The 27,127-nt window shown below is 39.7% G+C and overlaps 1 protein-coding gene and 1 long non-coding RNA gene across 2 annotated transcripts in view; one reads left to right on the forward strand and one right to left on the reverse strand.

Moving 5' to 3' along the window:
* Nucleotides 1-27,127, forward strand: part of RCK (DNA helicase ROCK-N-ROLLERS) — a 418,165-nt gene that overhangs the window by 26,325 nt on the left and 364,713 nt on the right. Inside the window, exons 2-4 of the mRNA XM_089455815.1 lie at nt 16,859-17,042; nt 17,654-17,818; nt 18,052-18,289. Of these exons, the coding sequence (XP_089311941.1) occupies nt 16,859-17,042; nt 17,654-17,818; nt 18,052-18,289 (587 nt within the window). The remainder of the gene's footprint in view (nt 1-16,858; nt 17,043-17,653; nt 17,819-18,051; nt 18,290-27,127) is intronic.
* The window catches only part of LOC149247026 (uncharacterized), a 101,226-nt gene that overhangs the window by 24,468 nt on the left and 49,631 nt on the right, over nt 1-27,127 (reverse strand). The window lies entirely within an intron of this gene.

Consider the following 27,127-nt stretch of genomic DNA (forward strand, 5'->3'; position numbering starts at 1 on the left):
GAAGGGAGAGGAGATAGATCCCTTCCTCCTCAGGTTGCAAGAAATTTAGGACAAACTTACTTCTGTGGGGTCTACGTCGGATCCAGAGTTTATGGTCAGGACTGTTTTGAATGTAGTCTCCGAGGACTAGTAGACATTTGTCCAAAGCATCTTGGGCAGCGCGACTCTCCCCAGTTGGGAGGAGATGTGGGCAGCTCTTCGACAGGAAAAGATCAGGAGGATGACCAAGGTGGGAAGTAGTGGTAAGGGAGTTCGAGTCAAGAATGAGGAGGAGGATGCAACTCTAGCATCTGCAGGACAACAAGGGAAGAGGAAGAAAAATGACATCTCGAAGGTCAAGTGCTTCAACTGTGGGGAGCTGAGACATTATGCGTCTCTGTGCCCCAGGAAGAAAGGCAAGGGAGAAGCTTCCGATTCAAAGGCAGTGGAGCTAAGGCAGAGAAAGAGGTCGAGATTGATGACGATTGTGCCATGAGTGCTATGTGCCTCTAGAGAAGAGGTGGGGAGATATTGAGTTGTAGTTGAGAGGACTACAGAAGATGGGCCTGGATCCTTGAGGTGCCCAAAATTTTGGATCACATCCGACTACGAGAGCCCTTAACGACAATAGCATGATGACAGGTGTCGGGTGGAGCCAGGTGTGATGGAGCGATGAGCCAGTGCTAGAGTGCAGAAGTCTGTAGTAGCATAGTAGAGGTTGCAGCAGTGCGAGAGGCACAAAGGTGTTTGCAGCAGCGCAGTGGCAACAGAGGGAGCACAGGATAGTAGCAGAGGTAGCTTCAGCATCACGAGGTTTCCAGACTGACCGGGATGTCAGTGGTTGGAAGAAGTCAATTAATTACTTCTTGGTAATTGAGTTGGAGTGCAGCAGTTAACAGTGGCAGTGCTATGGGCAACATGACACAACATGTTGCGAGGGAGCTGTAGTACAGATGTAGCAGTGGCAATGGCAGTGTCATGGGCAACAGTACAGGGAGAAGTAGTGTAGGGGATGTGAGGCAGTAGGCCTAGCATAAACACATGTAACTATGCGGAGGATCAATGTGATGTTTCAATGGTGAAGCATTACTAGAGCACATTCCTCGCTTAGAGGGAGTGTTGATTTTTGGTAGCATCGGATGTGCTCTAGCCATGAAAATTGGTGGAGAGGCTAAGGCACATGAGATCTCCAAGAACCAGAAATTGTTTGGGGAAATTCCATCTGGATGAAGAGATATTAAAATAATTAATATTTTTAATTGGGTTCCTAAGTCTAAACTTAGGAAAATTAAAATATTAATGTGTATTAATATAATATGGGTGAGAAAGTTCTAAATAACGAGGATCAAGCCAGATCTAATCTTAGTCGTTGATTAGGGACTTAATCTTGGCCATTGAATTGTCAACAGGAGAAGTATAAGAGGAGGCTTGAGGGTCAGTTGGAGACACACCAAGACACCAAGTTGATCAGTCAATTTGATTTTCTAGGGCAGGGTTTGCTGAGAAATCGTGTTAGTGATCTGTTGCAGCGAGGGGCAGTTCAGCAGAAGGTCGAGAATACATATCAGAGAGGTAGAGAAAGTGCCAGAGAGACAGTGCAAAGCCTAGGAAGGCTGACACAGAGGCAACAAGGGTTGATGCAGAGGTTGAGGAGGCCAGCGCAGAGGATGCAAAGGGCCAAGACGCTGACAGAGAAGCCACAGAGGTTGACGCAGGCAGCGCGTTGGGCTAAAGAGGCTACATTGAGGTGATTTTGTGGGCTAGGCTGAGAGCTGATCAGCTGACGCAGAGCCGTAGGAGGGTGACGCAGTTCCAGAAGATAGCTTGGAGCAACTTTCGCTGTCCAGTTGAGGAACAATCGAAGTTACTGTGGGGCCAATCATCCGGTTGTCGATTAGCCAAAATATCTGTCTCCGGAGAAAGGTACTTCTACTGAGAATAATCTCTAAAGGGTGAGCCATTTCTAGCATCCTAGTTGTATTCAGAAATCTGCATAATAATAAAACCCTCATCTGCTGCATCGGTTTTCCTGCATTGGGTTTTTTTCGGGGACGATTGTCCAAAAATAACGGTGTCCCTTGTGTTGTCTCAGTTTATTTCAGTTGCTAATCTGTATATTTGTGAAGGCTGCATTTGTGTTTATTTCGATATTTATGTATATAAATAACTTAATGTAAAGAACAAGTAGGAGATAATAAACTAGATATTGCAATAGGGGTTTATGATGTGTTAGATTCAGAATTTTTCACACACATGAGGGGATTTAATATTTTTACACCCTCTAATACATAGTAATTTTACATTTACAACCCTTAAAAGAGGGACACATTTGGCTTAGACCCCCAAGGCATATCCCATTTGCGACACAATATGAGCTAGTAGACCAAGTGGTTTGTAATAAAATAATTTAGCCAACTAGCTTAAATCAGTGTTGATAATATCGGTATCGGGAAAATATCGGCGAGGGTCCAGAAAATATCTTATTGGCAATATCGGCGAAAATATCGGCAAAATATCGACAAGTATCGGCAAGCATAAAAAATATTTTTTCCAAATTTTTAAATATAGCCGATATTTTGCCGATATTTTCAAAATATCGCGATATTTTGCCGATATTTTCCGATATTTGCCGATATTTTGAAAATATCGCGATATTATCAAAACAGAAAATATCGCGATATTTTCTCGGCGATATATCGTTTTGCCGAAAATATCGCGATATTTTCGAATATCGCCGATATTATCAACAGTGGCTTAAATTATTCCCAAATCACTTTTACATTAGAATCGACTAGAATGCTAGGACTCACTTAAGACTTTGATGAATAATTCCACCCTACCTTTGGGGTGAGGCTGGAGGGAAAAACTTTGCTGACCATCTGTGTTTAGAAACACACATGAGTCAGTGAGACGAAAAACCTCCTAGGATGAAACTTTTCGCCAAAATAATCGGCTTACCTAGGCTGTTACATATACTCAAGGTCTTACTAGCATCATTTACATTACATAACTTGCATATGTTGATTTGGGGTAGCATTGGATGTGCTCTAGCCTCGAAACTTGGTGGAGAGGCTAAGGCACATGAGATCTCCAATACCCAGAAATGGTTTGGGCAGATTCTAAACAATTTGAGAGATTTTAAAATAATTAATATTTTTAATGGAGTTCTTAAGTCTAAACTTAGGGAAAATAAAATATTAATGTGTATTAATATAAATATGTGTTAGAATGGTCCAAAAGTCATGGATCAAGCCAGAATTAATCTTAGCCGTTGATTAGGGACTTAATCTCGGCCGTTGAATTGTCAACGAGAAAAGTATAAAAGGAGGCTTGAGGGTCACTTGGAGATCACACTGAGTTGATCAAGATTTCGATTTTCTGGGTAGGGTTTGTTGAGGAAGTCGAAAGAGTGATCAAAGTTGCAGCGGAGGGGCAGTGAATACATAAGCAGAGAGGCAAAGATAGTACCAGGAGGATCAGCGCAGAAGCCGGGAGAGAGGGACGCAGAGCCAGCCAGAGGTTCACGCGGAGGCAGCCAAGGCTCAAGCAGAGGCAGCTAGGAGTTACGCAGTGCCTCAAAAAGCCAACGTGGGTGATGCAGAGGCTCTAAGGTCTGACGCAGTGCCTCCAGAGGTTGACGCAGGGCGAGCCAGGGTGATGCTGGGAAGACGCTGGGCTAGAAAGGGTTAACGCAGTTCCTAGAGGCTGACGCTAGGGTTTTCATGGGGCAGATTGGAGCTGGGAGCTGTTTGAGTGTTTATCCGGGGTTTTAGCTGGAACATTTGTCTTCGACTGAGAGGTACTACTGCCGAGATTATTCTCTGTTGGGTGAGCCGGTTTTGGCACCCAGATTGTATTCTGAAACTGCTTAATAATTAAAATTTAAAACCCTCAGATAGCTACACCGGTTTTCTTGCATTGGGTTTTTCTGGGGACATTGGTCCAAAAACAATGGTGTCACTTGTGTACTTGTTTTGTTTCCTTCAGTTGATGATCTGTAATGTGTTGAGCATGTACTTGTATTTATTTTCAGTATTTACATGGTAAATAACTTGTTAATTAATTAGAACAAGTAGGCAGAAATAAATTAGAAAAGTACATGAAGGGTTTCTAACAGATAGACTTAGAAATTCCAACATGGTATCAGAGAGTGGTTGCAGATCACAGGAGAATTGAGGACATCAGCTGAGCAGAGCAGCAGTAGCAGAAACAACTGTTCTGAGTGATAGAAGCTGTTCCTAGCAGGAGAGCAACAAGGAAGGGGTGATACAGTGCCTGCGTCATCATGTTTGACCTGGGAAGAGGATCAACGCAGTGGCAGAGGGGAGCAAACTCGACCTACGCAGTGCTTGGTCTTTCTCAGTCAGGAAGGATTGATGCCTATGGCCAGGAGGTGCGGATTTTGCTGGTACTGGGATTGTGTAGAGCCTAGAAGCTCTAACTTTCAGTTCGCTGGGGCTGAGGAGGTTGTGGGTAAGTTGCAAAGTGAAGATGGTGGGGTACTATGGTCAGAACAATACCTAACAGGGCAAGACCAATGAGGAGGGAGTTGCTGCCGAGGATTTCCGACGCAGGGTAACCCCTGCAAACCCAAAATTTTTAAACTTAATGTGCACATAAAATTCATTTCACATTTATATTCCAATTATATTCCCAATCTGGGCAAACTTGTAATAACAACATGGAGTCTTTTGTTAATCTTTGTTTATCTCAGACATTCAACTTCATTATCACTTGCGGAAGCTATTCTGAACGCATTGGAGCTGGGTTCAATAAACTTCTGAATCGATTCAAACAAAATCAATCACCTCAATCAAATACCTCTTTACCAGATTTCATTTTATCAATCGGTCTTCAAATTAATTACTTCATAAACAAAGGTTAATGCAGATTAAGATACCTATGATCAGTTGCTGTGATAATACCTGCGCCCTTCATTTAAAACAACATTTGCACGCCTTTTCTAGCAAAGTTAATATATATTGCTGCTCCACAGATCTGGTCAATCAAACTCTTAAACCAGTTCCACTAATCGACAGTTACCAATCGACACCAGCGCATATGGATTTATGTATTCTACATCCACCAACCTTCATGGTTTATTCAATATGCAATTTCCTTCTATTCATAATCGACTTTGATTTAATTACCGTCAGCGCCCCTATGTTGACCAGACTGAATGCCAATACATATTCTATTTTGGCAATTATCAACAAACCAGATATTAAAACTGGCAATTAACTTACCTTCTCCATTATCGAACCCGACTTTGCTCCATGTCAATGCTGTGCTCGACCTCTGCTTTGAATATCTACATTCAATGAAGATCTAACTCTTCTACCTGCGCACTTCCATAATCAATCAATTCATAGTTTCTAGCTTCACATAAATATCGCCCTTGAGTTCTGATTCCTCAGATCAATCATTCATCCACGCATTCTGGTATTGATTTAACTCGCTTCAATGTTGACTTATGCAAATAAGTGTCCCCAGCCAATTACATTAGCGTTAAAACGCCTTTATAACAGGTTGATCTATATATAAACACCGCAACTCTCCCCTGTTTTATCTGCACAGCTGTATTATAAATCGGTGGGTTTAAATCGCTCTTGGCAAACTCTTCAAATATCGATTTCTTACCATAACGCTGATGCAATTTCTATTTGGGATCACCACTTGCCGGAATGATATGTCACACAAATTTCGCATAGTTCACATCGCCGATGCCACAATTCTGGAACCGATTCACTCCAAAACTGATTATAATCTTCGCCTCCGGTTTTATTGCAATATGATGGGATATGCAATTTCTCCCGCTCTGATGACAATTACACAGAATCGATACAACAAACACCGTTTATTTTCCTTTGATCAAGATTCTGAAGCAATTTCCGCGTTGATGATCTTCGTATCACTCTGTGCTATCACCCTGTTCCAATAAGAATTCACTCACTCACAATTTCTATGTTAATGACTTTTCCACACTCACAAAATGTGACAGTGCCGAGACTGAATAAAACACAGAATTCATATAATTTTCATAAGAACACACAGACTACCATCATTTCAAACAATTTCGCAGAAAAGAACAATGTCCAAACTTCACAATTCGTTGTATAATGATGCATTCAATATTTATTAAAATCACAATAAACAGCAGAACAACTCTCGGCCTTTGGCCCAATTACACAGTAAAAATGACCCCTGTCAACCGATACAGTTCACCCACACTCTGAGCTTACGCTCCACACAAAACCTATTCTAATCTACCTGATCTATTTTTGCCTTTTAAGCTCATTAATCTATACAAATTGAATTGAACCAATTTAGGTTCAAATCCCTTTAATCACTCAACAAAGTCCTCAAATATCTCAACAAAATCCTAAAATCACTCTTGAATCCCTAAGGATCCTCTCTCACCCAAAATTAATGAAACTAATCTCTAAATTAATATTTAGAAAAATCTCTCATCCCTTTACATCCTCAACTGACCAAATTCTCTCATATTAAAATATAATTTAATCACTCAAAAGCCTATTAATATTTACATAAATTTAATATTTTCTCAAAAACATGAGACCCCTTAGTTTTAGTAAATACAAAGTATTTTTCCGAGTCTATGCTCCTGCATCAATTTCTAGCCAAGAAATACGGATCAGTGGTGCAGATGCACTAACCATCGGAGTGGGGGCTTTTCCACATTGGCAGAAGGGTTTCCAGGAGGGAAATCGAGGCTCAGAGGGAGTCACACCGAGAACTTCCAGGAGGGAAGTAGAGGAGCAGTGAGATGGCAGTGAACGGGGTAAGAGACCAGGACAGACTGGACGAAGCCTCAAACTTCGTAGTCTGGAAGGCCAGAATATTGTCCGTTCTAGACAAGAATCGTGTCAAGAACTTTGCCTTGAGAACAATAGCGGTCCCAGTTGACCCGACTGATAACGATAAGTACGAGGATGCAAGGTGAGGGCTAAGAGCATCATCCTTGACGGGGTCAAGGACCATATAGTACCACATATTTCCAAGAAGAATACGGCAAATGAGATGTGGGAGGTCCTAAAAAAATTGTATCAGCATACTTCTGTGCTAAGGAAGATGCTACTAGAAAATTAGCTACGGTCATGCCAGATGCAGAAGGGAGAACATATCAACACCTTCCTCGATCGATTGAAGGAGATCCGGGATCAACTGACTTCCATAGGGGCCACGCTGGATCAAGAATTGATGGTGAGAATAGCCCTAAACGCAGTCTCTGAAGACTGGGAGGTGTTTGTCCAGAGCATATTGGGCAGGGCAGCGCTTCCAGATTGGGAGGAAATGTGGGCGACTCTTCGCTAAGAAAAGATCAAAAGGTTGACCAAGGCAGGAAGCAACGACAAGGGGGTCAGAATTAAGGAGGAGGAGGTGGATGCTGCCCTAGCATTTGAGGGAAAGCAGGAGAAACGGAAGAAGAAGGACCTCTCCAAGGTCAAATGCTTCAATTGTGGGGATTTGGGTCATTATGCGAGTGAGTGTCCAAGGAAGAAGAGCAAAAGAGAGGCTTCCGAGACCAAGGCTGCGCCAGCAAGGGCGGAGAAGGAAGTGGAGACAGATGATGACTGTGCCATGAGTGCTCATACACCACTTGAGAGGAAATGGGGGGACATCGAGTTATAGTCAGATGGACTATAGGCGATGAGGGGCAGGATCCTCGAGGTAGCCAACCTCTTGGATTATACCTTGCTACGGGAGCCCCGAAGAGGAGTAGCAAGACTGGCGGATGTCGGTAGAGACGGATGTGGATGGAGCAACAGAGGGAGCTACAATGCAGAATTCCTAGGACAACACGAGGCAACAGTGCGAGATGCATAGAGTTGTTGCAGCAACGTAGAGGTCAGAGAGGGAGCACTTGTCAGCGACAGAGGGAGTTTCAGCATCGAGGGTGTCTCTAGAATGATAGAGATGTCAGAGTTGGAAGATCAGTTACTTACTTATCAGTAACTGAGTTGTAGTGTAGCAGTTAGCAGTGGCAGTGCTATGGCCAACATGATGCAGCATGATGAGAGGGATTGCAGTGCAGATGCAGAAGTGGCAGTGGCAGAGCCATGGGTAGTAGCACGAATGCAGAGGGAGTTGCTGTACAGATGCAACAGTGGCAGTGGTAGCCTGGTAGGGCCATGGGTAGCAGTACATGATGCAACAACTTAAGAGGATGTTGGGCAGCAGGCCTAGCATCAGCATAAGGACCGATGCCAGATGATCTGGGTGATGCTCAGTTAGGAGTATTACTGGAGCATAGTCCTCGCTAGGAGGGAGTGTTGATTTGGGGTAGCATTGGATGTGCTCTAGCCTCGAAACTTGGTGGAGAGGCTAAGGCACATGAGATCTCCAATACCCAGAATGGTTTGGGTAGATTCTAAATAGTTTGAGAGATATTAAAATAACTAATATTTTTAATGGATTCCCTAAGTCTAAACCTAGGGAAAATAAAATATTAATGTGTATTAATATAAAACTGTGTTAGAATGGTTCAAAAGTCACAAATCAAGCCAAAATTAATCTTAGCCATTGATTAGGGAATTAATCTTGGCCGTTGAATTGTCAACGAGAAAAGTATAAAAGGAGGCTCGAGGGTCAATTGGAGAACACACCAAGTTGATCAAGATTTCGATTTTCTTGGGCAGGGTTTGCTAAGGAAGTTGAAAGAGTGATCAGAGTTGCAGCTGAGGGGCAGTGAATACAGAAGCAGAGAGGCAGAGATAGTACCAGGAGGATCAACGCAAAAGCTGGGAGAGTGGGATGCTGAGCCAGCCAGAGGTTCACGCAGAGCCAGCCAAGGCTCACACAGAGGCAGCTAGGGGCTGCACATTGCCTCAGAGAGCCAGCGTGGGTGATGCAGAGGCTCTAAGGACTGACGCAGTGCCTCTAGAGGCTGACGCAGGGCGAGCTAAGGTGACGCTGGGCAGATGTTGGGCCAGAAAGGGCTGACGTAGTCCCTAGAGGCTGACGCTGGGATTTTTGTGGGGCATATTGGAGCTGGGAGCTGTCGGAGTGTTTATCTGGGGTTTCAACCGGAACATCTGTTTTTGACTGAGAGGTACTACTGCCGAGATTATTCTCTGTTGGGTGAGCCGGTTTTGGTACCCATATTGTATTTTGAAACTGCTTAATAATTAAAACCCTTAGATAGCTGCATCGATTTTCTCGCATTGGGTTTTTCCGGGGACATTGGTCCAAAAACAACGGTGTCAGTTGTGTACTGGTTTTGTTTCCTTCAGTTGATGATCTGTAATGTGTTGAGCATGTACTTTTATTTATTTTTAGTATTTACATGGTAAATAACTTGTTAATTAATCAAAACAAGTAGGCAGAAATAATAAAAAAAGTACATGAAAGGTTTCTAACAGATAGACTTAGAAATTCCAACAGCATAATGGGTTTATAAAGACATGTAGACTGCTGATAGATGGCCCGATCCTGTTGAAAAAGTTTGGCACATCCGCTTCCTAGGAACTTTGACAAATTGAGTGCAATAGGCTGATTGTGTGTAAGGTTACAACCTTTGGATGAATTAATTTGAAAACAATATTGGCAACAATTATATGAGGCATTACAAAAGAACCTTCTTCACAGCGGAGCTCTTTGGAGGCTACAGGGCTATAATGTGAAATTTCCACGAATGTGGTAACTGGATATTTATCTCCTAACTTATGCAGTTTATTTTTCTTCTGTAAATTAACTTATGTAAAACAATGATAAATTCACTATTGCAATTCCTCACAAATAAAAAAGACGCGGAAAATAAATGTAGGAATTGAGAAATAATCCAGACACAATAATTTTGACATTGTTATTTTTGGACAATCGTCCCTGGAAAAACCAGTGCAACAAATGAGGGTTTAGTTTTATTCAACGAAATAGGGAATACAACTGCTTGCCTTATTCGCTGACAAAGCTTTTGAAAAATTTATCTCACTCTCAAATAACTTGAATCACAAAGATCCCTCCTCAGAATCAACTCGGCATCCTCCCAACCACTTGCACTCTTGCTTGGCACTCGCACTGGCTAACTAGACTATGCCGATCTGTTGTTGGAAAACTCACACAGCCTACTGCTGCTCACTGAGACGACTCGCACTTCGTTCAGATCACCTCCTTGCACTAGAAATCGAATTGTTGCCTCTGAAACACGCAATGGCTAACTTGCTAACTCGCACTGGTAATTTGCACTGCACACTTTGGCTTCCTCTGCTGGAAATTTCAGCCTCCCTTCTAGTCACTGGAATGTTGGAAACCTCTTGAGACTTTCTCTAGAAATTTTCACTTCTGAGAACCCCTATACTGGTCTCTTCCTATGCTTCAACTGTGCCCTTGTTGAATCACTGCAACTGGGTAAGTCAAACTACTTAAGTGTCTTCAGTGTCTTCTCCAAACCTATCGAACTGCTCTTATAATCTTCTATTGGAGTTGTTAGCCACCAAAAGTGGGTGACCCCATAGGAGAAATTTTCTCCTAGATTTGTTTTCAGTTGACAACCAACAACCCTGATAGCCACCAATGTGGCCAATATATTATGCCATTTGATCTCCGCTCCCCGAGGCAGTCATATGTCCCCTCATCCATTTGTCGAGAGCATATGTTTGGAGGTGGGCCATCTAATCTTAAAGGTATGCTTTTCATTGTGCAATCGGGTGCTTATGCTTGTTTTTCCTTGGGCACTTTGGGCATGGATTATTGGGGGACTTGGAAGGAAGGAAGGGCTTTGACTGTAGTTTTGTCCCCTCACCTTAAATGGGGGTTAATCCTCAATCCTAGTCTTGTGGGATATCCTCTATTAGCTCATAGTTCTAGGAAGGGCACTACTTGGGAAACCCTAATTTTGGTAGCGCGGTCTCATTTTTTGTTCTGCATTTTTCACTTCCCTCTATACATTACATGCCCTATTTCATCATCTCCCCTCTTTGGGTCCTGTTGACCACTACTTGTCAACTACCCATAGTAGTACACCCCCTTTTCTTCGCAAAAGGGATAGCGCCTGATCGACATGTTCGTGCCATTTGACAGTCATCATCGACCCGATCATATTGTTTTGTAAACCCAGTCTGCATGTGTGAATTGTAAATAATCTTAGCAGAGTTGTGTCATGTATGCAAATTGCCTAGGTGGACCTAATTTTCTAGTGATAATCTATGTTCCGGAAGGTTTTTTGTCTCACCGATCCATGATCGGCAGAGTTTTCTTTCAGCCTAACCCCAAAGCCGAAATGAATTTTGTCATTAGAGTCTTAGAGGAATCCTAGTGTGTTGATCTGCTAGATTATATTTGGTCGCAGAACTGGGTGGTCTATGTGGGTCTATGTCAAATGGTTTTTCCCCCTTGAGATGTAAAATTGTAAAAGTCATGATGTAAAGTGTCTTGAGGGTTAGGAAATGTTTTAATCCCCTCATAGGTTCTAAGTCCTAAGTTCTAGGTCCTAGGTGATTTTTCCAAAGGCTAAGTTCAAGGATCCATTTAAAAATAAAAATTGAAAATTGAAAAAATAAAAAACAAAAGATATAAATAATTAAAAAATAAAAAATTTAAAAAAATTAATTAAAATTTTAATAAAAATAAATAAAATATAAAAAATAAAAAAATAAAAATATATATATATATATATATAAATAATAAAATTAAAAAAAAAATTTAAAAAATAAAATAATAATAAAAAAAATAAAATAATAATAAGTCAAATTTTTGAGTAAATAAATGCAGAATTTTAATTGTTTAATATATTAAAATGCATTTAAAAATTCGATGGATGAGATTAAAAGAAATCTTGATCCTCATCGACGGTCGAGATTAGTTTGACATGGATCACTCGAACTAGCCGTTGGGAATTTTTCCTTTAAATAGGGTGCTAGGGGTCATTTGAGATCAGATTGGATCTTGAGAGTCTGGTGCTAAAGAAAGCTCTCTTGTAGTCATTTTTTGTGCAATAAAGAAAGACTTTGGGGTTAAAAATCTTGCTGGTGTTACTCTTCTGGAAATGCTGTAAGATTGTTTTATTTTTTCTGCATAATTTTATTTTCAGCCATTGAGGATAGCTTAATGAAGATTGATCTAGGCACAGGTATCTTGTCTGATCTTTGGGGTTTGAATGATAGTTAAGATTCTGAAATATAGTGGCAGGTATATCCATTTGATCTGGGTTTCACTATTGTTTTCTCCCTCTATGTTAATGGTTAATTTTAAGCTGTGCAGGAAATCCTTTTTTCAGATTACCGGGCGTTAGGGGAAGTTCTCGGCTGAACCAGCCAACTCCGGGATTGTGTTTTCTGAAAGAGCCCAGCCAGTTCTTGATCCTGGGCTTATCATTTGAAATTTTTACGAATGCATGCAGGGTTTTCTGAAGTGTCTCACATTAAAATTAAATTCTAATAATACTACTGTGATTATTGACAAATTTGGCTACTAAAGAGCCTTAGATCTGTAAATACTGTAAATTGTTTAGCTGGTTTTAAGGTTTTCAGTTTATTTTTGGCACATTTTACTTCTGGGTTTTTTGTTTTTACAGGTTGCAGGTACAAATTTTAAAATTTTGTGGGGTTTTCACAATCTGAAGCAGCTGATTCAAAATTTCAAGAGTCCTGATAAATTTTGAAAGGGTTTTCTGGCCATTTGTTTTCTGATCAGTTTCTTCAGATTTGTTGTCTACAGGTTTCATTTTTATTACAGGAAAAATTTCGAATTTTTCTGTGGGCAATCCGATTTTACCTGTGGCTCCCATACCCTGTCCTCTACGTGCTGCCATCCCTCAATTGCTACCAAAACCTGCAAACAAGTGGCTGCCTCCTGCAAACACCAGATCAAAGCGGCATTTTATCCCACACAGTTTTCTACCTGCGCATACGCTGCCCCTTTCCACGTATCCCTGCAACAATATCATCCCACGCAGCTCTCTCATCCCTGTTCACGCTTTTGCCTGCGTGCCACCACCAAAACGCTGCAGATCCGTTCCCTCTACCTTGCTCGATTTTCCTGCCTCCACGGATTTGCTGCCAAACCTGCGTGCTGCCCACGCCTTCACCTCCAAATCGCCGTTCAGCCTCCTCCATACGCTGTTGCTCCTTGCTGCCGCTGTCCAACCTGCAATCAAACTCTCGCAGACAGCCATTCTCTCTTCCTTCGTCAGTGTATATGTAAAGTTTTGTAGATGTTCTATGCTAAGAGCAATTTCACTTTTCTCACAGCAATCATACAAGTAGTTAAGCAAAATGCAGATAGAACATATAAGCAGATCTTACAGAAGACAAATCAGAAACAAGAAAAATGTGTGTTCGTTTCGGCGGTCAACAGGATGCTTCAACTAGCAAAGTCTCCTTTGGTCAGCCAGCCCAGATGTGTCACAAGATCCCTCCAACTAGTAGATGAGTCAACCCAAGTCAATTCTACAAAAAGTCAACGCTGTCCTGAAAAGTCAACGCAGGGGCAACAAGCTAAAAGTCAACGCAACAGCAAAATGGTCAACCCTTTGACCTCGATTTTTGTGCCAGATAGTACGGCCTTAAAAAATCGAACTTTCCACCAATTTTTAGCTTGATTGGACCAAGCGTTGACCAAAGTCAACGCTGGTCAAACTTTCTGCGAAACCCTAGCAGCAGAAAATCCGTACGGTCTGTCCTCTTCGTCCTTCCCACGTGTGGCTGAAATTCGTCCTCCAGGTAGCGTAGTCTCTAAGATGAGAGGGGAAGATGTGAGTTGAGTTGTGATAAAATTCTCTCCAACTTTTCCTGTATATATATCCATCAATGAGGGTGTGTGACACATCTGTTGGGCATGTGAGCCTACATTACAAAACTGGCTGACCTTGCACATATAATTTATTAAGAATAATAAATTCACAATATAAGTTCTGCTCATCGGATTAAGACTATTTTTATATGGATTTTACACCTCTCAGAAAGAGGAATCCAACAAAAATATTAGCCTCTTAATCTGAGCATCAGAACATGGAGTTTGGACCTAGTTGTCCAAATTTAACATATACCTGCAAACGCATAATGAAAACAAGCATTCGATTTTCTTTTTACTATTGTGTATACATGCTATACGATTAGAGCTGATTTTTTTTTTTTGTAGTTCGATTTCATTTTATTTCAATATATATTCATGTAATGCTAGGTTTTATAATCTTTAGTTTGTATGCAGGTAGATTTCGATTTTAATGCGTAGGTTAGATTTTTATGCTCTTTTTTTTTTTTTTTTTTAGAATTAGATTTTTTGTACATATTTATTTAGTTTAGTTTAGTAATTTTAAGTTTTAGTTACTTTGTTTTTTACTTCAGATAGTTTTGTTTTATAAAAATAAAAATAAAATCTCTTTAGTTTAGTTTAGTTTAGAATAAATTTGAGTTTCATTTTCTTTTAAGTTTAGCTTTGTTTTACTTTTTACTTAAAAAAAAAATAAAAATAAAAATAATAATAATAATAATAATAATAATAAAATAAAAAAATAAAAAAGTTAAAAAAGTTAAAAAGTTCATTTTTATTAGACTTTTGTTAAAGGTTAGATTTAAATCATAAAAAATAAAAAATAAAAATTTCATAAAAAGCTCCTTTTTGTTTTTTAATAGATTCTAGTTTTGATTTAATTTAGTTTAGATTTTTAGATTTATCTTAATCTTATAATTCTATTTAAAAAATAAAAAATTTATATAAATAAAAAAATCATAAAAATTTTCTTCATATTTTGTTTAGATTTATTTGATTTTAGGATTAAATTTTAATAATTTTAAGTTTTATTTAGTTTAGTTTAATTTAGGATTTTAGTTTTGTTTAAATTTTAGATTTAAAATTTTATTATATATATATATATATATATATAGATAAATTTGAAAAAGCTTAATTAAAAAATTGAAAATTTCATTTTTGGCGACTTTTGCAGTGTTTATGTTCCATTTCTCTATAGCTAAATGCACTTAAATGTTTAGTTAAAGTTAGCTATGTGAGAGTGGTAACTGATCAACGTTTAAATTTTATGATCATTTAAAGCATTTAATTTTTCTTTAAGTTTAATTGCTGGATCATCGTTAAGGTGTTGTGTATTTGTTGAAAATCTTACATCGCTCGGGTTATTTGATGATAAATGTTTGTTTTACACAGTTCATATTTCTGCAACATTTAATCATTTAATCATTAACTCCACAAGGCACTGGTCCATTAAATTAATAAAATCAACTAAGTGCTTGTTGCCCCTCGTGTCTCCCAAACCGAACTGGTCTCCAGTTGGTCATCATAATCCCATAGGGTCTACCCCCCTTAGCCGCGGGAGATAGGCTTAAACGGAGAGATCGGGGATCAGGGTGACAGCCCCCGGTCTGAGCGTTGTCGTGACAATCTGTGCGACAACAGGTCCAAAAGGCACTGGTACACTTTTACCCCTCCCCTTGTCCACATGTTTGGGTTGGGCCTGGAAATGTTGCCCCAAAGGTTGATGCAACTAAAAAAAAAGATAAAAACATATCATGGGCACAAATGAAAGAAAAAGAATATTATAAAATGCAAAAGATGGTCGAGACATTATATTAGCGTTTTGGCAAAAGCCAAATATGAGCTCTATCCCTTCATTATGGCCATCACCCTGGTTCCATGGGTTCCATGAGCACCCCATTGAGTCTCTCCTTGAATGGGCTTAGTGGAATCACTTCACACATAGATTGTTAACCCTCCCTTTTTCAAGTGATTCTTCTCATACCAGGACTCCTCCCATCAATGAAAGATCGTAAGGAGTAGGGGACATTGACTAAGGTGACAATGGGTCTTTGTCCCATTGTTGCCACTAGGTCTAGTAGTAGTCCCATAGGTTTCCCTCCTAGGGCCCTACTAGATTGTGTGGCAACAAGACTCTCAATGGCCATGATCACATCTCAATCGATGGCTAAGATCATCTTTACTCCATCAAATGACTTTTCTGGAAGTCTCTAGAGCAAAATTGGTTTCCCTCAATTAATTTGATTTAATTAACCAGTTTTTCTAAGTTAGACTTAGGGAATTATTTAATTATTGATCAATTAATCTAATTGAGGTGTTTCTTGTGAAACCTTTTCCGGGTTCTGGAGATCTTGTGTTCCTTAGCCTCCTAGACACCATAAAGACTAGAACACCTGTCCACTGCTACCAAAAACTAACATATTACACTTTTGTGCGCCATTCAATCTCTGTTCCCTACGATTTATGATTGGCAGCAATAGCTATTCTTAGGTCTCACAGAATTTTGTGCCTTGTGTTATCGCCCAGTTTCACTAATTTAACATTGAGATGTCACTATTATTTATGGGATTTTACTAGTCATTATGGTTGAAGGATATGTGCAGTGACAGAAGTGGTTTATCTCACAACCAAGATGTTTATAGTTTTGTCATAGAAAATTTATGTCCCAGTGATCTTTGACGGTAGAGATATTTAATTCTTGTGCTTGTATTGTATTGGTTGACATGAGAGAGATTGAAATTGCTAGATAATTTTGTGATAAACAATTCCTTTGCACATTTTTTCTTTTCCAAATACTTGCTATGAAAAGTGGTAAAAAAAATTAAAATATCTTTATTTTATGTAAGAGTCTTTTCTTCTACCATATCAATTGCATTCTTTTCTAATTTTGGTCTCCTAGATATGTTTTTCATTTTCCAAAGTTTCTGATCAGCATTTAAGTATAATGTCAAACCAACTGCTGTCTTATTAACTATTGCCTGAATGTCATAACAGCACAAGTCTTCTTCCTATGCATATCATTTTTCTAGCTTGAAAGTGAATCTTCCTAAATGCTTCAAATTATGTAGCTGACAAGTCATTCATATTATCTAATATGTGCTTTTTCAGTTGTATTCTAATATCTGACACTTTCCCTTTTCTGGGTATGAAGATATTTCAATTCCCTGCAGAGTGAATGCTTTTCAGTGACATTCCTTTCTGATATGAACATGGTTATATCTGCACCCACGGGAAGTGGTAAAACTGTACTCTTTGAGCTTTGCATTTTGAGGGTTCTATCCAGATATCTCACTACAGATGGAAATTTGAGCTTCATTTCAGGAGCTTTTAAAACAGTAAGTTAAAAATTTCATGTAGTTATTATTCATGAGAATTCATACAGATTGACAGTTATTTGCTGTTTACTGCCAAATGTGAAAGGTGAATATCACATGCACCTGAGCCAAGCTTGATGGAAATTATGAACGAAAGATTATCTATCTTGTTACTTTCTAATGTTTTTCTTCTTTAATGACTAACATTTCACTTGAAGTTGATTCTATAATATTGCTCTATAGAAAACCTGTCATTTTGACAAGTAGAATGGTATTTTCATCCAAGGAGATTACTGCAGGGCAGGGTGTCATTATTAAAATATCTTAAACTTAAAAGTTGTTATGTACATTAAATACACACCTTTATGCAAGTTACCAGTTAAATCTTAAGCAGGTCAAACTTTCCTAGAAGTTTTTATGCATGAAAGGTTTCGGATTTTTTACATTCAAGAAATGCCTTTCAGTTTTGGAATGTTTCCAAAATGAATTTCGATCAATTGAAGCATGTTTTGTTGTGTCACTTAAAAGGATTCTTTTAATATTAATCATTTTCCTTATTTAACATTCTCATCATTTGTTGAGATCATCTTTACAGCTTGTATAGCTATAATACGATGCTGATCTTTTGGCAGATATATATTGCACCTTCAAAAGCTTTAGTGCAAGAGAAACTTCGATACTGGAAACAAAGGCTTGGGCAATCATTAGGTGTAAAGTGTTTAGAGCTTACAGGAGATAGTGAAGCCTATAATGCCAGGGACATGCAAGAAACTGATATTATTTTGACTACTCCAGAGGTAGTAATAGCTATGCTCGAGATAATGATAAATATTATTTCTATAGACGATACATCGGAAGATTTCTTTTTAAATATGTTTGTTATTTAGTATTCAGCTATTTCTATTTCCATGATCTGTTTGGAGGCAGCGAATAGTGTTTACATGGACATTATGTAAATCTTATTCTCGTCAAAGCATATCATACGGTCATCTTAATTCCAATGTTTCTCTGTTACTGAAAACAAACACAGAAGTTTGATTCTCTTACGAGGCGCCGCATACGGAATGGTGGATTAAGCTTCTTTGGAGACATTGCACTTCTACTTATCGATGAAGTCCATATCCTTAGTGAATCTCGAGGAGCAGCTTTGGAAGCAATCATCAGCAGAATAAAAATGCTTGCACATAGTCGAGAAATGGCTTCGTGTCCTCTTGCCAAGATTCGATTTCTTGCTGTTTCTGCTACAATCCCAAACATAGCAGACCTCGGTAAATTCTTCTTTCTAGATTCTAATATTCTCCTTATGTCTACCAGTGTCATAGTTTTGGAAGTATTGACAATCGTTTCTCTGCAATCCTCTCAACCCTTCTTGTATCTTTGGAAAGGTGATCTAAATGTTGGCTACTACTCTTTCTGTATTCAAGTTCATCATTGCGTACATATTCTGTATATGCACTTCAAATTTTCAGATAACATGCAGTGGAATTGTTTTCTTTTGAACTGATTGTTGTAGATGGGTAGAAGGTGCATGGAACAATATGTTTAACCACAGGGAAAACATTATACGGTTCAAGCCATGTCATGGATTATTGTTTTCTCCACATTTTACCTGTTCTTTATAATGTGCCTTTAATTGTGGTACTTTATTGTAACGTGCTCAATACCCTCTGTGCATTGTTGAGGATATGGGGTACTTTTTGAAATCACAAAGTTTTACTCCAAATTTGTTACTCTGATACCATATCTCTGAATTCCTGTCTTGACAGATTTTCTCACTGACCTGCTGTTAATGAATTAATATATGCAGGCACAATAGTGCAGGCTTATATAGTATAATTAAACCATTCAATCACCATGGCACCATAAATTTAAAATGTAGACTTAAACATGCAAATAGAATTGAAAAAAAGAAAAATATCAAAATGCAAAAGATGGCTAGGGACATACATATTAGCACGTGGGCAAAAACCTAGCATGAGCTATACCTCACTCATTATAGTTATCACCCAGTTTCTGAGCACATGTTGCTCCATCACATCATAAGAAGGAACCCTTGCATGTCCCAACCCTGATGAGTGTTAGTTTTTTTTGTAACATCGGATGTGTTATAGCCATGAAATTTTGTGGAGAGGCTAGAATACATGAGATCTCCAAAACCTAGAAATCGTTTCTGGAAATTTCGCCTAGAAATAACTTAATTAGATTATTAGTAGTTTTTAAATATTTCCTAAGTCTAAACTTAGGGAATATGACTAATTAATCATAATTAATTAAGTCAAGTCGTGAATGTTCTAGAAATTCACACATATCAACTTCAAGTTAATCCTAGCCATCGATTAAGATCTAATCTTGGCCGTTGAAGTCTCAACAGAGGATTATAAGAAGTCGTCGATGGGGTTTGGAGAAAGCACTTGAGAAGTTTGATTTCATGAGTAGATCGATTTCCTGAGTAGTAACAGTTAGTTGCCAGAGAGAAAGCCAGTGAGATCGAAGCAATGAGAGAGGAGCAGGGACAGTGAAGCCAGAGGAAGGATTCTAGTTTTGGTGAGTACATTTGTGGAGAGGCAAGTGAACCACAGTGAGCTGACGTAGAACAACGCAGTAGCCTCTAGAGGCAATTTTGAATCTACTTGGAAAAATATGAGTTTCAGTGCTAGAAGTTGGGCAGAGGTTCCGCAGGCCAGGAGATATATTTTCCCAGACAACAACAAACCAGACGGCTTGAGGAGAAGCTGGTTCGAGCTGAGTGTAGAAGAGATTGCATTAGGGTGATGCAGTAGCTGCGTAGAGCCAATTTGGACGACTCAATTTGAGCTGAGGTCAGAGCCCAAATTTGCCTGAGTGAGGAAATTTCCTCACTAGATTTTTCTTTCCAGTATTTCTTTGTGGGATTGCCAGTTTCGACATTCAGTCGTACTCAGATTATTTCACTTGTGCATAATAATAAAACCCTCAATTGCTGCATTGGTTTTTCCAAGTTGGGTTTTTTCGGGGACATTGGTCCAAAAATCACTGTGTAATTTTAGGTGTGTGCTAGCATTTCTTTCAGCATTTATTCTTCCGTAGTTTTATTTGTGTAGGTTGCAGTGTGAGTTATTCAGTATTTGCTGTAGGAAATAATAAATAAATTGTTAAAAACAAATTAACAGTTAGGAGAATAATTTCCAGTTGCTGCAATAGGATTCCGGGTTTCCGAATTTTCACATGGTATTAGAACGCAGATGATCAGCTGGAGAGCTCACTAGCGAAGGAAGAGGGAGATTCGCTGTTCAGTGAGGGCAACAGATTGAAACCCTAGAGGCAACACAGTCACCTTGGCCAAGAGGTCGAATTTCTTGAGGAGATTCGGTTTTTCTCAGTGTGAGGCAGAAAAATTCGATCTCTCCAGATCAGGGGATTCCAAAGGCAGAGGGAGCAGCACAGTATTTTTGCAGAGCAGATCTCTAGCTGGACGCAGTAGTTTTGCAGTAGTTGCTAGAGCAAAGCTAGCGTTGGGTGGAAGAAGAGCACATACTGAGGGAAAATTTTCCTCAAGGGATTTCTAGTCTCAAGAAGTTCAATTTCCCTTGCAGATCATTAGTCATTGTGTGCAGAGTTTCTCACTCTAGAAGGGAGTGCGAATAGCTGAGCAGCAACTGAGCGTAAGGGAAGAGGAGATTTTTGACATTTATTGAGATGGTCGCTGCTGAACTTCGAGATCAGGATAGGTTGGATGGTGCTCCCAACTATGTCATCTGGAAGGTAAGGATGTCCTTCCTTCTTGATGAGTATGGCCTGAAGACATTTATATATGCAGTGTTAGAAATCCCCATGGATGCAGATCAGCTGAAGGAGTACAGAAAGGAGATGGCGCGGGCAAAGAACTTGATCCTTGATGGTGTTCGGGATCACATTGTTTTACACATAGCTGGCAAAGGTATTGCCAAAGAGATGTGGGAGACTCTCATCCCGTTGTACCAGGGCACTTCTGAGCAGCAAAAGATGTACTTAGAAGAGAAGTTGAGATGCACTAGGATGTAGAAGGGGGAAGGCATAGACTCCTTCCTCACCCGGATTTAGGAGGTCTGAGATTAGTTGTCAGCTGTTGGGGCAGCGCCTCAACCCATAGAGCTTGTGAGATTGGCACTCAACGGTGTCTCTGAAGAGTGGCAAGTCTTTGTCCAAAGCATATTGGGTAGAGACAAGCGAACAAAGTGGGATAGGATGTGGGCTGACTTGCAACATGAAGAGTTGAGACAAGCTCTAGTGAAGAGCTCCATCAGTGGCAGCAACAATGGATCGAAGCAGGTGAAGGAGGAGGAGAATGTGGCCCTCGCATCAAAGGGTCCCAGTCAGGGACATGGGGAGCAACGAAAGAAGAAGAAGGACCTGTCAAAGATCAAGTGCTTCAGATGTGGTGAGCTTGATCACTGCAGTACCCAGTGTACTCTTAGAAAGAAGGATAAGGAGGAGAAGCAGGACCAGTAGGCAGCATTAGGAGAGATCGATAGGCTATCCTCCAGGCTAGAGGAAGACTTCGCCATGTTTGCTGACATACCCCTGTTGATTTGGGGTAGCATCGGATGTGCTCTAGGCCTCAAATTTTGCAGGGAGGCTTGAGCACATGTATTCCAAAGAACCCAGAAAGCGTTTTGGGAAATTCAACCCAAAAGTGATTTTATTAAAATAATTAATATTTTTAATGGGGTGAAACTTCTAAAAAAAAGTCATGGATCAAGCCAAAACTATTTGAGCCTTTGATTATGATTTAATGTAGGCTGTTGGTTACCCAACAGGAAGATATAAGAAGGGGCTTGAGGGTCATTTGGAAAATGCACTAGGCAGATACTCAGTTGCCCAGGTAAAATTGATTTTCTCACTGGTCGAAGTTCGGCAAGAGAAAATTGATTCAGAGGGATATTTGCAGGTGGAGGAGAGATAGAAAAGGTTCAACATCAGTTAGGGAGACAGGGACGAAGATGCAGAGTAGTAGAAGGGACAACGCTGGGCAGATTGACACTCGGAGAGGCAACGCTGGCCTGAGTGACGCAGGCATTGCGCAGGCCAGTCCAGAGGCCAGAGAAAGTGACGCTGGGCAAGCCAGAGAGACGCAGAGGGTGGAGGAACCTCTCTCTCGGGTCAGATACTTGTTCAGGAACGATTGTAAATATTTCTTAGAAAGCCTTGTTCTATACTGCTTGGTGTAATTTGTACATGTTGATTTTTGCTTAAGAATAATAAAACCCTCATCTGCTGCACCGGTTTTCCCGCATTGGGTTTTTCCGAGGACAATTGTCCAAAAATAACTGTGTCATTGGGTTTGTGCTAGCATTTTACTTACATTTATTTTTTGCAATGTTTTAATTGTGAAGGCTGCAGTAGAATATGTTTCGATATTTGCCGTAAGAATACAGTGGATAACTTATTTCTGAAGTAATAAGTAGAAGAAATCATATTAATCACTGCAGTAGGATTTCTATTTTAGAAATTTTCACAACCCCCAGGAGTGAAGTGGGGTGACTAGGTGTTGTAGCCCCAGAGTGCTACAGATGGGAATGATTCTTGAGGAGGTCCACCTCTTGAATCAATACCTTGCTACAGGGGCCCACAATATTTAGTAGCAGGATGGACAAGTGGTAGTAGATGCAGTCAAATGCTGGGGAGTGCAGTGCAGAATTGGCAGCAGTGCAGTTTGCACACTGTAGAGTCAGTAGCAATGCAGATGCCTCATTGACATCGCAGATACTAGCAGCAATTAGAGACTCAAGTGACAAATGCATCATATTGATCACAATTGATTCAATATTTAGGATGCTTTTCAGTCGCAGATATTGTTATTGTAGTAGCAACAGATGGAGAGGGAGTTGCAATGCAGATGCAGTGTTGGCAGCAGTTCAACAACAACATAGATGCAACATATATCAGAGTTGCGCAATGGTTGGTGGGCAACATGGGCAGACATCAACAGCGTGACAGGAGATGATGTAGAGACAGAGTGCTGTCACAGGATGTGCAGTAGAGCACTAGAACACATTCCTCGCTAAGAGGGAGTGTTAGTTTTTGTAGCATCGGATGTGTTTTAGCCACGAAATTTTGTGGAGAGGCTAGAATACATGAGATCTCCAAAACCCAGAAATCATTTCTGGAAATTTCGCCTGGAAATGACTTAATTAGATTATTAGTCATTTTTTAAATATTTCCTAAGTCTAAACTTAGGGAATATGACTAATTAATCAGAATTAATTAAGTCAGGGTGTGAATGTTCTAGAAACTCACACAGATCGACTTCAAGTTAATCCTAGCCATCGATTAAGATCTAATCTTGGCTGTTGAAGTCTCAACAAAGGATTATAAGATGTCGATGTGGCTTAGAGAAAGCACTTGAGAAGCTTGATTTCATGACCAGATCGATTTCCATAGTAGAAGCAGTCAATTGTCAGAGAGAGAGCTAGTGAGATCGAAGTAGTGAGAGAGTGTAGTGCCCTATTTATCAATTTACAGCAAACAGATGAACTCTTACATGAATTTGAAAACAGAAATGCATAAATTGTAATCTGTACCTACCTGAGCTGCTGGCAGACTCCCGATTCCACTGCAGAACTGATAATTCTGAACTGCTGGCTGATTTGATTCAATTTCGAGACGGCCAATTCCACCCGACCAGACAGAGCAACTGGTTGCTCAATCCAGAGAAGCTCTCCACCGAGGCTCTCCGTCCCTCCGTGCCCAGAACTCAGATCAATCAAAACTATTCCACTGAAAATCTCTTCTTCCGGTTTTTCTCTGATGAGTCTATCCTTCTCTGGTTTCTCCCCCCTTTCTTCATGCTCGGACCCTGCTATTTAACCCCTGGGCATGGCGGTGACCGCCCTCCCACTTGCAGCCACCCCACCCACGCATTGATGTCTCTCTCATCTTCTTCCTGTCCTCGGTGCTTTGCAATAACTTCTTAGCCGGTTTCACCCACTCTAATAAAGAACTGGTACACGTATATAGGTTCTTTTCTTAGGGTGGTTGGTAGTTACGCTCATGACATTTCTTTTATGTGTTATAACATTTATAACTAATACTATTATATGTTATAACTTTTATAACTAATACCTTTTTATATGTTATAACATTATCTAACTAATACCTTTTTATATGTTATAACATTATAATGCTTTATAAAGTTTTATATGATATACTTTATAACTTTTAACTCATATATGGTATAAAGTCAATTAATATATTTCTTGATATTTAAATTATATAAGATATAAAGTTAATTAATATATTTCATAACATTTAAATTATATATGATATAAATTAATATATTTTATAAATTCATATTATAAGGTCTAACCATATACTTTATAAAATTTAATACATAGATATATATTATAAAGTTTAAGTTCCAAAATTTTATTAACGGGTTGTTACAGAGAGGGGCAAGGACAGTGAAGCCGGAGGAAGGATTCCAGTTTTGGTGAGTGCATTTGCAAAGAGGTAAGTGAGCCACAGTGAGGTTGAAGCAGAACAACGCAGTAGCCTCTAGAGGCAATTTCGAATCTGCTGGGGAAAAGCAGAGTTTCAGTGCCAGAAGTTGGGCAAAGTTTCCGGAGGCTAGGAGAGACATTTTCCTAGACAACAGCAGATTAGACGGCTTGAGGAGAAGTTGGTTCGAGCTCAGTGTAGAAGAGACTGCGCTAGGGTGACATAGTAGCTTTGCGGAGCTAGTTTGGATGGCTCAATTTGAGCTGAGGTCAGAGCCCGCATTTGCTTGTGGAGTGAGGAAATTTCCTCACTACACTTTTCTTGCCAGTATTTCTCTGTTGGATTTCCAGTTTCGGCATCTAGTTGTACTCAGATTATTTAATTGGTGCATAATAATAAAACCCTCAGTAGCTGCACTGGTTTTCCCAAGTTGGGTTTTTCTGGGGACATTGGTTAGAAAATAACTGTGTAATTTTATGTGTGTGTGCCAGTTTCATCTGTGTAGGTTGTAGTGTGAGTTATTCAGTATTTGTTGCAGGAAATAGTAAATAAATTGTAAAAACAAAATTAACAATTAGGAGAATAATTTCCAGTTGCTGCAATAGGATTTCGGGTTTCAGAATTTTCACAATGAGCAATAAACTGACTCATCATTAAGGGGTAATACAACTGCTATATCATTCAAAGCAAGCTCTAACCCTTAAGCTATGAACAATAATACAAAGAAAAATCAAGCAAAAGTAAAAGGCACACAATAGCGGTGGAAAAACAAAGGTCGAGTTGGTAACTCATTTTTCCACAAATGCTCCCTCCTCTATCTATACACTCAAGATGTGGATACACCGATCAACTTGTCCCTAGTACCATGGAACTTGGCCATGAAGTCTTACCCCCTTGATTACTGTCATTATTATTCACCAATACCCATCAATTGAAGGTTAGGTTGAGGAAATGTTACTTCCCCTAATGGGTTAGAAACACCTAATAGGGTTGTCCTTTAGCCACCTCGACCTAGGGAGAAAACACCATTGCAAGTTCAAGGCCCTCATTTTGGAAGGGGATCCTTATATGAAGTATTGAATAGCCCATGACACTCAAGCTTGGTTCACTTAGATGCAATAATGATTTTTGTCCCTAATAATTGGTTGCTTTCGCTCAAATTTATGTTGTAATTGTTAGGTGGTTCAGCAACCCATGTCTTGGGAACCTTACCCACGAGTACCTAGGCCATTAGAGAGGCATATTGGCACTATCAAGTGAAGTGTTGAGACTCTTAGGCCTCCTAGCAGCAACAACATATCACACATGTACCAGGGCACCACTTGCACCTAAGACATTGTGCCACTGTGCACTGGATTTGATAATTCTTCAAGATGACACACTTGGGTCCGACATGCCCCTAGGCTAGACTTAGCACATTATGAGGGATGGTCCTAGATGAGGATGGTCTCACCTTTGGAGACTTGGGAGGGCTAGTTGCACTTGGAAAGCCCTCAAACGCTGGAGAAAAGATGGATAGTTTTCACAGTTAGAGACCCATAGATATCACTCTGTTGTGCCCCAACTAGATTTTGGGACCATAGGGAGCCATTGAGGTGGATTTGGGGGCCAACCCTTAAATCATGATTTTTACATGCTACTACACCACATTGTACATCTCATAGCACTTGGATATGCCACTTGGAGCCTATTTCATGCATGACGTCAGTGCTAGAAGGATAGCGTCTCAAACACGTGGGCTTATTTTCCACTTATGATCAAAATCTAGTGGGTTGGCTTGTAACCCAAGGGTTTCTTCTGATTTAACTTGTTATTAGGGGCTTCTAGGCTAATATTTGGACTCACCCTCCTCATATAAGTAGGGGAGAGGATTATTGTTTCTATTCATCATCACTTGGATTATTTCGGCCCTCCTTAGGAGAATTTCGCCTCTTTTATCTTTGGAGAGATGTAATCTATGGAAAGCATTGTTTTATGGAGCTCTTGTCTTGGCTTTGGAGAAGTTATCTTGGATCAATGAATGGATTTTTTAGGAATTTTATCTTGCAAGTGAGCTTTTTATTGATGAAATTTTGATCTTATGTCCGATGTATCGAATGTATTGGTAATCTAGGGCGTTCTGTTGTACCAATTATTGTTGAAAATTAATTGCATAGAATTTAGATATCATCATTGCATGCATTACTCATGAATGAAATGTTAAGGGCAATCCCCTTGGTGAACTTTTGAATTAGCTCTCCCAAGTGAATATTGATCCCTCACAAAGGTAATAGTTATGGTTTTGTGCCAGGGCATCAAAATATCCTTACTCCTTTGCAAGGCTTGGCTAATTTATCAATCCCATGGACTCCATCAACCCTAGGAATAGGCACTAGCCTTGTCATTTTGATGATCAAGCTTTATACTATCCATAAATTGAATTTCGCTCTCCTTTCCTCTCTTTTTGGCCCTCTTAGGGATAAATGACTCAATTAGGGCTTGGGGAAGAATTGGCTAGAAGAGGAATTTTAGTGTTTGCAAGGGTTCAACATCAAGAGTAGGTTAGGCTGCCCCCAAATCATCCTTCTTTGTGGTCAATTCATCCATTTTTTGTGAAATTTCCACGATTGCAATTAACTGGATATTATACTCCTAACTTGTGCAGTTTATTT

This window comes from Pinus tabuliformis, chromosome 7, assembly GCF_031772625.1.
Source record: "Pinus tabuliformis cultivar Carrire ecotype Pingquan chromosome 7, CPIR1, whole genome shotgun sequence".
Lineage (NCBI taxonomy): Eukaryota > Viridiplantae > Streptophyta > Pinopsida > Pinales > Pinaceae > Pinus > Pinus tabuliformis.